The 12,436-nt window shown below is 38.1% G+C and overlaps 1 protein-coding gene across 1 annotated transcript; it reads right to left on the reverse strand.

Annotated features, from left to right (window-relative positions):
- Positions 1 to 4: 4 nt before the first annotated feature.
- Positions 5 to 11,466, reverse strand: Ir92a (Ionotropic receptor 92a; the record flags this gene model as incomplete). Its single annotated transcript, XM_017633637.1, has 11 exons — positions 11,418 to 11,466; positions 10,864 to 11,213; positions 10,394 to 10,547; positions 8,414 to 8,503; positions 8,079 to 8,344; positions 4,390 to 4,522; positions 2,858 to 3,038; positions 2,376 to 2,609; positions 346 to 718; positions 135 to 266; positions 5 to 52 (listed from the first exon to the last, which is right to left on the reverse strand). Coding segments are annotated over exons 1-11 (2,010 nt in total), but the record flags the coding sequence as incomplete, so codon positions are not given.
- Between the last annotated feature and the right edge of the window lie 970 nt (positions 11,467 to 12,436).

A 12,436-nucleotide genomic window follows, 5' to 3' on the forward strand; every position in this document is an offset into this window, starting at 1 on the left:
CTAAATTCATAATGATTTCCTGTGTTTTACGATCCAAATATTTGGGTGTTACCTAGAGTTAAGACAGTTTCGTTATCAATTAAAATGATTAAGTTTTTAGTGCCAAATATCTACTTAATTCTCCCTAATCTTACCTGCCTTTCCCAGTACACATAAAGACCCGCCTCTAGAAAGGCAAGTAAGTGTTTATCGAAGAGTGGCATTAACGGCCAACCTTTTATGGCTACGGCACGTGTCCAATCGAAATACAAATCATCCTTCGTCACCTAAAATTGTAATAAAGTCCAAACAAATCTCGAATCTGAAATACCAAATAAGTAAAAAAAAAAAACAAAATGAACGCACAATCCTCGTTTCCAGCGCAGGTATAGTTATATATTTTCCGAAAGTGAAAGCGCCACTCATTAGGCGCTCGATGCCCAGTCCATAGTCGGAACGAAAGCTAGCATTGTAGAGAAAATCATAGTCATGCACAACGAATTTCTTGGCCATTACTCGTTCTTTCTCAATATTGGAATTTTCCACTGATTGTATCCATATAATGGATGGTGTACTCCAAGGCCAATCGGTTTTAGACCATTTCTCTATAGTATCAACAGCCTCGGAGAAAAGCGGTACAGTTAGTATGGATTTCAATTGACCGCTGTAGGTATTCTCCAATGTGATGGTGGCACAGAGAATAGTCGCCAGAAAGAAGCGACCGGCGAATGTGCGTAAACTATAGGAAAGTAAAAGAATTACTGCACAGATTACATTTATGCCAACAAAATATGTACTACGAATACTACGACATCGTCAACTAACGAAATATTTATCGTCTGCAGCCACCATAGCTGAGTGTACTAACACTAAGTGGGATCTAGGTTCGATACTAAGGAAAATAAACGTATTTTTGAAATTTGGCTTGTACGGAATTTTTTTTTATAATTGCACGTAGATTACTTCTATGCACTTGACTTGTAAACAGTTTTCGATACAAGGCTTGGCTGTTCAAAGGTAGAACGCCGCCACACCGCAGTCCGCCGTGAACCAACGTGACGGTGACGCCCGTTTGCACATCAGCAGAGCGTCGGCAGAGCTACGCCGACGTCGCCCTGCAACAGAACGCCAACAGAATTGCGTCGATGTCATCCAGAAGCAGCGCGTCGACAGACAGAATAGCGCCGACCTCTCGCGACTGCGGGTGTTTGTAGAAAATAAGAAATACATACCAAATTTGTAGAGGATAAGCATATTTAAATACAGTACTGTTTGCAAAGGCCCTCCAAAATAAATTTATTGTAACTGACCCTGGGCACGGCGAGTATGACCCAGCATAGAAACAGGGAAAAACGCTTCGTTACAATTGGCGTCTGAGATATAGCGAGTTTAAGAGAATATTTCACGAAAATTGTCTGCTGTAAAAATCTGGTTTTGTGGCATTCTCGACATGAAGGCATCGGTAAAAACTTGGTTAAAATTAACTGTAAATGTATTTTTGAGTAAGCTATCGATCACAATTGGTTAAAAATCACCTAAATTCACCTCAATTTAATGTTTTTGTACGCTGCTAGTGGTTTTCGCTGCTTGTTATTTTGGCTGTTGTTGTCGCCCAGCTACTTAGCTGATTTGCAGATAAAACGCTTACTTCTCTTTGCGTGACAGATTCGCTTTGACAGATAAGTTGAATTGTATGAAAATGCACAAAGCACGCCACATAGATCGTTGCAGCTGCAACGCAAAGCTATAACTTTTGCATCTGGCGCTTTGCTTGCAAAGTTATAAATGTCACGCAAAGCCACAAATTTTTATCTGGCATCAGCTTAACGGACCTTCGCATTGCGTAACCTCTTATATATAAACCTTGTATATTGGTGTATATTTTAGTGCGTTAGTGAAGAGGTCAGGAAAAAAGGCCTTTTCTGGTAGGGATGTGGGAAAACCTTCGGAATCGTGTGCTTTTGTGTCGCTCACCTTTAAATTAATTATATTTATGTAATTTTACCTTTTATAAAAAATTTGGGCCAGTGCCGTTAACGAATTTTTAAATATATATTCAAAAATGATATTTTCAATGGATCTTAAGTGAAAATTATTTTTTCATAATTTTTTTTTTGCGTGGCCACTTCACCAATCTTCATCAAATTTGATACAAAAACTGTCATGACAATTTTTGAAATCGCACAAAAAACATGCACTCTAGAAATATAGCTAACTTTTAGTTTTCAAAAATTATCATGTTTTTACTTACAACTCGTTAAGCATTTGTGAAAAATGCATCACACAAAAGATACCAAAAAAAAATAACATAATTATAGGAGGGGGAAAAAAGGTAAATTTCGCGTGTAGTAATATGTAGATTAAAATACTAACTGACGAAAATTAAAACTGCTTACCTTGTAGGTCCCGATGGTTGTTGTATAAATACCGCAAACATATCCAATAATGCGTGACCAAATGCACTTTTATGGGGAAAATTCCGCACTTGATTCTTACGTCGATTTTTCATTGTGAAAGAAATAAGTCGTATGAAATACATAACAAAGGCGCAAAGTAAAATGGTAAACATTATGAAAATCCAAAGACTGCTACTAAATGGGATTATGTTAGCACGCCATGCCGGGAATAGACTGAAATGGGATATTCGCTAAGTTATTATTGACTTTTAATTGAGTTTCTATTACTATTTATACGGGTTATGTGATTTTTAGCTTATTTGAGCCATTTATTTTGAAAGTGGCATAAGTCACTTCACACCTTTTGTGCGTAAATGATCGACTACTTTATGTCCATTACTGCCCATTTAAGCACAAGAGGTGTGAAGTAGTGACTTATGCCACTTTCCAAATAAACGACTCATTTATATTATTACACTTACGCTGGCGCTGGTCCCAATACGGCAACCGACGATCGCGCTATTGTGTATGAAACTTCAGTGATGCTATTGTACCAGTTGTAAATGCAACCGATAGCCACTTCGAAGTCCTGTATATAGAGGTCCCCCAACATACCCACTGAGCTTTGGTTCTCATAAATGTAACCCCAGTTATCAGCGCCATCTGAAGAAGATATGGATTTCATGGAAAAACTAATATTAAAGCTATTAAAATTTGGCATTTTAGAGATACTATCTTTAAAAAGGAAAAGAAGACTGGTATGTGCATAAGGAATGTAAGAGTAAAAATTAAGCTCTTATAGAGACTTCTGAACTGCCGATAACATAAAGGTGCCATGCTGTGTAGGGTACATCAAAACGACCTAGCGATCGGGCTTGACTCTATCAGATAATCGGATGCATCTTACACTACATAGCAGCTGTTAAACGCTTGCAACACTCTTTGCCAACTTGTTTTCCAGATAATAGGCTCTTTTATGACTTAGGCAAAGATATGGAGGGGGATAGCACGGCGCGAAGAGCTGGTGCATATCATCACGGCCGGTAACTGAGGCGCCAGTGAGGTTTTCCTAGTCTCGTTTGACGACTTTAAGTCACTTTACCAAGATTGTTTTTTTTTGAAGAAGCTAAAGCATGGGCGATTTAGATTTATAGGAGCTCTAATGAGAGGTTTTAAGGCCTGCCTATTATTTGGCCATACTTCTACTCTTTGATGGAAAGTTACTATGGCCGTCGTTCCAAAGCCGGGGAAGGGTGATAATGCGCCAGCAAAGAGCTTAAGGCAAATCAATACGATGTCCTACATAATAAAGAGACTGAAGAGCACTGTCAAGAGTATATTACTTCAAAGGTGTTGGTAGACAGTTCCTTTAGTACTCCCCAACACTTCTGGAAGTATCTGCTGATTTTGATGGGAGGTAAGTGTTAGGCAGCTGCTGCCACTGGATTTCGGGATCCAAGTGGAAGTAATGATTTTGGTACGAAAACCAGAATTACAGGCACAGATAGTTGTTAAAGTGGATGTCGGAGCAACACCCTTGAACGGTGGTGTCCTTTTTTCGAAGAAGCTGCTATGTTAGCTTTCCTATAAGAGAGCAATGGAAAGCAAAGAAAGATTTTTTCGGGGGCTCGATAATAACAGTCGATATCGACGGCTCCTAGGATGAAAATGGAATTTTAGCTGGATGGCTCAGGCCAAATAATGGCGTGAACATCAAATCAGCGTATCTAGTGGCGTTTTGGTCGTCGTTCATTAAGTACCTACTTCTTTTTTGAATGATGAGAGTTTTTACTCTATAGCTTCTTGGCCTTCACTAGACTGAGATGGTAAATTTTAAGGTCCGATGTATTGAGAACGGATGTGCTACGTACTCTTTAACTTGAAAATCTACAAATTTCGGCTTGTCAAAACTAAAACAAACAGCAAACTTAAACAATTATAATCTTATAAAAGCTTGTTAATTGCTACGAGTCTATAAGTTAAAAAGAATAACTTTATTACAATTTGTACTTACATGGTCTTACGCGCAGATGACAATTCCGAAAATCGCAAAAGGTTGTTAATATCTCGGCTTCGGAGCCTATGAATAATACTGTGCGATTGAATTCGTTCGAATCTAAGGCGTCGACGTTGCCGGTACCAGGTGGCTAATAAACAAGCATTTTCATAGTCTTATTAGAATAGACAGACATCTGTGTCCTAAATACATACATACATGTGTATATGTACGATCATTAGACCGCCCAATAAACATTTGGCTTGGTTAGCAATTCGAATATGATTGGAAAACCAATCTTTTTTTCGAGTCTTACCTTCGATAACGAATGTGCAATAGGTTAGTATTCGATTCGAGAACTAAGGCATTCTCCAGCAAAACGGCACCTGCGTTATCCAATGTATTTTCCCTTCGTTATGAATTCGAAATCCAGCCCATTATCGAATTGAAATTTTATTGTGAGAGAGCGATTTTCTTATATTTTCCTTCGAGAATGAGCTAGATTTCACTTTCTCTCTTGTTACTATGGTTTTAATTTTTTTTCGAACCCATTTCGAGTGTATTTCAAATTTACTCTGAACGTTGGAAAACCAAGGTTGGTTACGAGTTCGTTCTCAGTTCGATATGCACATTGGATATCGAAGGTACTTTTCGAACGTTCGCTAAAATGTTTATAGGGCGTATAAAAAATAAAAAATAAATAAATTCAGTAGTAAGAAACTTAAAACGCACACTCCCAAGATAAAGAGCGCCTGGGCAATATATTTGCCAAGCTTAATATTCGAGACCTATCCAACCAACTTTAATACCCAAAAGATGTATTTTAATTACATATTAATTTCTTATTACGATGGAAAATGTGAAAGTTAGCAGAAACGGCCATTAGGCAGTATTTTTGTGGATGATGAATTCCGCGAAGGTCGGCCATTAACTGCTGTTGTTGCGGAAAACATCAATGCTGCATCTGCAAACGGTTATAGATAGTACCGTAATACGTGGGTGAAATAGGTTCAAGACATACATATGAGGCCAAAAAACAAACCAACATTCCACTGGCTGGGTGTCTCAAACCGAGCCCAACTAAAGTGATTCACTTACGGATCAGTTAAAAAAAAAATTATCGATTTTTTCTTCTATAAAACTAGGCCATTTGCTATTGTTGCTCTTAGGGTACGTTCACACAGAAAGCGGAGCTGAGCCGAGCGAACCTGTTCCGAGCTAAGTGAAGCTTTTAAATTGCTGAAGCTATATGAAAGTGTTCATACAGCAAACTTTTTGCCGCGTTTCATTGACGGTAATTTTTGGGGTATGTTTCCAGCCAAGTCCATCAGAAAAGCTCCGTTTCCCTTCATTCAGTGTGAGCACCAGCAGCTTCGCCTTGTTCCACATTGCTTCGCTCAGCGCCGCTCGGCTTTCTATGTGAACGCACCCTAAAGGATCGAGGAAAACTAAAGTGATTCAGAATTGTACACAATAATTTGCTTTGCTGTCCGAAGTTATTCTTCACCACGACAATGCTGCCTCTCCCATGGTACACGAAACAGAATATTGAAGGGAGAAAAAGTCAAAATAATGACTTGTTGTCCATATTCATCTGATCTATAGCCTAATGATTACTTTCTGTTCCCGTTTGTTAAGAACAAAATGCGCGGTTCGCGCTTTTCAACATCTGAAGAGGCCGGTTGAGGTATTCAGAAACCATGTTTCGACAACTGGCTTTTTCATAAGCGAAAGTGTGTGGATCTCAAAGGCGAATATATAGAAAACAATAAGTCTTTTTGCAAGCTTTTACTTAACTCTATACGTATGTATGTATGTAGTTATGTTTGTTAGGTCGCAAATCTTGCAATCAAATACAATTTTTTCTATGTTTTTCAGGGGACTTTCAGGGTTACCCTCGTATTATATATGTGTAGTGGTGAACTCTTACAAAATTATTAGTAGTTGGCTGTTGCTTAATGAAAATGGGTTAAGATTATTCTTGCAGAAAATTTATAATTTGACATGGGGATTATTTTTCTGACACATGTGATTACGTTTCTAACAAAAAATTACGCCTTCTGATTGCCCCTTTCTCTTTTCGTGTTCGATTCTAAATTAAAGGCAAAAGGTGAGACAATTTTGTGTTCGTTTCTTAAAATGTCACACTCTGGCAAGGCAAAAAAAGGCTCGTTCTCTGCCCTTTGAAGCTTTGTCCTTTGGTTGCCCTTGAAATCAGTTGGTGGCTTAAAACGACAATATTATGAAATGCATGAGCTAGACAAAGGCAAGAAGGCAAAAACATGCGCTTTTACAGGGTTGAGTGTAACATCAAACACAGTTTGCACCGGGGAAGGGCAACATTTTTTTGAAGAAATGAAATCTTCAATAATATTGTCGTTTTCAGACAAATGAACTTGCTTGAAAAGCTTATGATACATAAAAATAGTTATATATGTATATATCAATGTAGGATTTCTTAATACTTTACAACGATGAGCAATTAATAGAAATATGATATCAAGTAAAAATTTCATAAACAACCGATTTAAACAAGATGGCAAATCTGACACTATAGATATTCATAGTCTACACCCCCGAAATCTACTGAATACTACTTTTCAATGATATTCTCAAACACTTAAATTTTGGTAACTGCCATCACTGATTGGCAATCTTGAATTTCGTAAATCTAACATCGGATTCTTAGTCAGTGACCCCAAAAACCCCGACAAAAATGTGCGAAAATTTATTTAATTAATTTTACATTAACACTGCCCGGATTGTTGGGGCCGCTACTGTGTATGTGTATATTTATAATAATACATTTAGAAATATTGCTAAAATATCGATTATTTTTCACAAAACTTAAATTCAGGTATGTGTACATCTTTGAGAGGCTTAGGAAAGTTGAAGTCTGCCTATTAAACAAACAATTACAAAACTACAACAACGCCTAAGCGTATAAGCAACACATAACATAACGTCTAATGTTTAATGAGCCATCAAAAACTCATCTGCTGACCAACTTTATTTAGGTAGACCATAATCGTTTGCATGGCATACAACTGTAACAACAATGCACCCAATTGGATTAGCAATTAAATTAGAGAACATAAGTAATTTAAATCGACCGAGTTGTAGACTTAACGAGGTCACAGAAAGCATACATAAATGTCTGTATATATGTACATATGTACATAAATGTATAAGTTCGTAAGCACATCAGTAGTAGTTAAGTCAGCATAGTCGAATAAACAAAATAAACACATAAGCCAATAATAAACAAGTTGAGGCAAATAGCTACAAGCACTTACACGTGTTCTCTGGTACGCACGCAAGGACATACGCATGTACGTACATACTGATATATGTATGTACATGCCTACATACTTGTTAAGTCAACAATTGAGTGTGAATAAAACTTTTCAACTTGTCAATGCTGGAATTACTGCTGCACTTATCTCGCACAACATTATACAAACAATCTCAGCAAACAACTTGACAACACTCCTACCATGCGTCGCCCCTAACATGTATTTACATTTTAATTTCCACACTCCTGCCGCCCACTTGCAATCTATCCAAGCGGATTATATACGCCCCTGCACTTAACCAACTTACTGCACGCTTACTTCTCGAACCGACACACCACACACCGCGCACGACGGATGTACGACGACGAGTAAGTATATACATAAATAAAGACTTAACTGGAAATTACATACCACATAATTAGACACCACATACGGTATGTAGGTAGTGGTGCCAACATGTATTGTGCGTCCTTCCATGTTGTTAAGTTTGTTGGGGAAAAGTTCGACATTCCGTGCAAAAGTTTCGTTTGGCCAGAATACGTCCAGCAGCAGTACATTCAAATTTCCATTGGTACCAATGTACTTTTGTGTCCACAGTTGGATGCTGTTGTTGCGGTAAGCGGCGGGTAACAGCGGCGATGTGACAATGTTCGACATGGATGGAGATAAAGCAGGTGCTGGCTTACTGGTGGAGCGCTTGTGGCTTACTTTTGTTGCTGATGTATTGGGCATTTTTGCAAGCGTACTTTTAAGTGACTTCTCGGTTTTACGCTGTTTGTTGGCCGATTGCACTGCTGTAGGTATTTCCGGTGTAACCATTAAGTGATGAGGGTAAACTGAAATAAAATTGGGAATATAGTATTTACTAAGTGAAGGAGCGGAAAGTATTGAAACAGCCGTTTGCTGGTACAGGTTTAATAAAATAAATGTTGTAAACTTAGTATATACATTTGGTGACCTAGCAGAATAGATGGGGATGCGTGGCCCCATTCGGTTATGTAAGGGGGAAAGTCAATAACCGTTATGCTGCAGTAACTAATAAAACAAAATTCTCTCTAGCCGATGGGTCAAGACTAGAGTATAATAACGCATTAAATAGTTAGTTGAGAGAAAATAAAGAATAGGACTCGCGAGATATACCAATTTACTGTGAGATTGGCTCCAAAAGGAACTCATGGGTTTACTTCTGTACAGGAATCGATGGACCTTGCAGGAAGTGCGAGAACCCATAGAGCCCTCACAAACGCTCCTGAAAAGATCCGAGGCGTCCTTCCTCCTATCAACTTGCTAGCCGAAGCGCATTTTTCTGATTGCTTACTACCGAGCAAAAATTTTACCATCTTCACCCTTTTCGATGGGATGTAACTGCCATAGTGTCTTTCAAAGCACATGGTAGATAGTATCTTCCCAACTTTTCTCCAAAAGGGACCTGTAAATCCACTGCCCTTTTTAATACCGCTTTTCAGCGCATGCTATACGTGGAGGTATCTACTGTTACATTGATAGGAACGAACGGTCTCTTATATCCGCAGCGTGCGGAAAGGATCAGGGGACCAGCTAAAGTGTTACCAAAGAGCAGAGTAAAGTAAAATTAAAAAAAAAAATGATGCTCACAAAAAAGTATACTTATCTAAAGAAGTCAAATATCTGGAAGTTATCCTTGATGACAAGCTCCAATGGGATCGGTACTTCGTCAAAGCTATTCAAGAAAACAGTGCCCCCATATGAACTTGCCGGAAGCTAATGTGGAGAAGCTACCTCCAAGCGCATCCTACGATATTACCTCGAAGCGCATGCTAACCTATAGTGCGCCCGTCTGGTGGTACAACACTAAAGTGAAGTCCACGTATGACAAGCTCAACAAGCTAAAATGACTGGTCCGATTCGGTATCACTGGTGCTATAAGCACAACATCAATGCAACTCATCTCAAGCGGCAGTGCGTGAATGCTCCCTTCCACTTAGGGGTTATAGAATAAGGAAAAGCATTGCAGATAAGATTTTCAGGCCTATGCCTTCCTAAGTTTAACCCAAGGACATATGAATGGGGCAAGGTATATCTGCGAATAAGGATGCATTTACTACGGTATCAAAATGGGCCTCTTAGTACGGCTAAAGAGATGATCAAGATAAAGCTTACTAATAAGATTAATACTAAGATATAGATTAAGATTAAAATGAAGAAGTTAAAGATAAAGACTAACATTAATTTTAAGGTTTATATTAATATTGTAATTAAGATTAAGGTTAAGTTTAAGATTACAATTAATATTAGGATCAAAATTAATATTTAGATTAAGATTAAGATTGGGATTGGCATTGAGATAAAGATTAAAATTAAGATTAAGATTGGCATTGAGATTAAGATTAAAATTGAGTATAAGTTTAAGATTAAGACTAAGATTAAAATTACGATTAAGAATAAAATTACAATTAAAATAAGGATTAAGATTAAGATAAAGATTAAGCTTTAGACTAAAATCAGGATTAAGTTTAAAATTAAGATTAAGATAAATTTTCTTGCATGCAACAAACAACAATTGTGTCTTTTATCCGACTCCATTACCAAAACAGATTACCATCCAAATTCTAATAAAAATCAAAGTCAAACTCAGTCATTCATTTTGCAGATGAATGGATGATGCGCCGTTTTAAATGGATTTATACAGACCTCTGACGTGCACCTATTTTTGTACATATGTACGGTTAACTGCAGCATTCACTTACATTGCAATATTTCTGTAGAAAGCAAATCCGCTGGATTTTCATGTTCGCACAAGAACAGATAAAATTTATCTTTGAGACGTAGATCAGCGTTACGTGTTGCATAGTAACGGGCATGCAGGAAACGCACATTGCCCGGTAGAATGGTGATGAAGCCCTGCAACAACACGCATTTAGCGAAATACCAAAAATAAATATAAAAGTAAAGAAAATAAAAACGCGGTTTCCAAATATGTACTATACGTTTGCATGCAAGCTGAAGTAATGCACGAGTGGGCGCTGGTGAAAGCTAAATTTACCTGAATGCATGTACACGTATGTATGTACATATATGTACGCATGTATAATTTTATCAGAAAGGCCATAAATGCGTAATTGGTGACTGAATGTTACAGCCGAGCATATTTTATTACCGTTGTTTGGCAAGGAAGCGTGTAGTGACTGTCATGCGGCACAGATACATACATACATACCTCGGTCACGTGGTTAACGGCGCGTAGCAAATGCAGCTCCAATTCATCGTCGTAGTCATCGCCATCGTCGTTGTTGGTGCCTGTGCATTTGCTGTTACTGCGGCTGACATTCTGGGCTTTGCTTCCGATGCAACTGCTGCTGCTGCTGCTGCCGCTGCTGTTGCTTCTCCTATTCAGTTGACTGACATCAATCCATTGCAGACCAATTAAGTGCCCTTGCTGTGACAGATTGCGGAATGCCAACTGCACTGCCTCAAGGTACTCTTGCTGCAAGGCAGTTCCGACACCGTTCTCCCTCACCCCATCATGAACAATCAAGACGGAGGTAAGTTGAGCGAAATACCTTTGGACTGCAAGAGAAAAAACAAAAAAGAATATATATGTGAGTGGGAGTATGACAGTGGCAGTGGCGAATGAGTGAGGTAGTAAGTAATCTCGCCGCTATGATGTAAAGTTGCCGCATTCAAGTTGCAGGTAGTACGTAAATTTGGTGTTAACAGTCCAGCATTTATTTTCAGCAGTCGACTGATGGGACGACTACGTAGTTAACTTACTTAAAAGCTGCAACAAAGTGCTAACGTGCGTATGCGGTGGCAACAGCATTTCATCGCGCTGATCCTGTTGAATTTTATGGCTTGCTCTTCCGCTGTTGACTTGCGCGCTTGCTTGTTATATGCACTTGTAACGGGTTTTATGCGCTGCCTGTAAGCCGGCTGATGCGATGGATGGCTTTTATACAGCGCCACGGGTAGACGTTAAGTTTATTAAATGAAACTATGGCAAGGCTGCGTAGGAAATGGCAAGTTAATTGGACAAAAGTACGACAATTTGTTGACAAATGAATCGGTTTTGCAAATTGAAAAGTAATCGCAAATAATTGCAATTTAAATACTGGATCGCCATTTCAGTGGCGCAAAAAGGCAAGGCCTAATGGTTGATAGTTGGAAAATTGATTCCATAAGTACCTAATAGGCAAATAAGTCAATACTCTTTTGAAAAGTGGGAGAGATCTAAAAGTAATCGCAAATAATTGCAATTTAAATACTGAATAGCCATTTCAGTTGCGCAAAAAGGCAAGGCCTAATGGTTCATTTTTGGAAAATTGATACAATAAATAGATACTTAATGGGCAAATAAGTCAATACTGTTTTGAAAAGTGGGAGAGAAAAGTGTAATGTACACGAGTTTCGGGGTATTGGAGGTTTTATGATTAATATGTAGAATACATTCGTAACCAATTAAGCGCTGTAAGATATCGAGTGCTGAATCCCCCAAAATAGATTTTCACCAAGAGTATGAGACAGCTTTTTTTGTAAGACTTTTGTGTTTACTATCTTAGCCCAATCACCCCTCAACAAAGAAAACAAAAAATCTGTGTTAATTTATTTGAATTATCTCTTCAAAAAGTCTAAAGTCTAAAGATATTTGAAAGTTAATTAATCAATGCCGACAGGCTGAAACTGCCAAAGATAACCCAATAGCAACAAAATATTAACACATAAACACAATTTCATTTATCACACCCACAAGTTAGCTTGTTAGTAGTTATTTATAACTGCAGTTACTTAAAAGT

This window comes from Rhagoletis zephyria, unplaced genomic scaffold (assembly GCF_001687245.7).
Source record: "Rhagoletis zephyria isolate East Lansing unplaced genomic scaffold, Rhagoletis_zephyria_1.1 Rzeph_scaffold_11996, whole genome shotgun sequence".
Lineage (NCBI taxonomy): Eukaryota > Metazoa > Arthropoda > Insecta > Diptera > Tephritidae > Rhagoletis > Rhagoletis zephyria.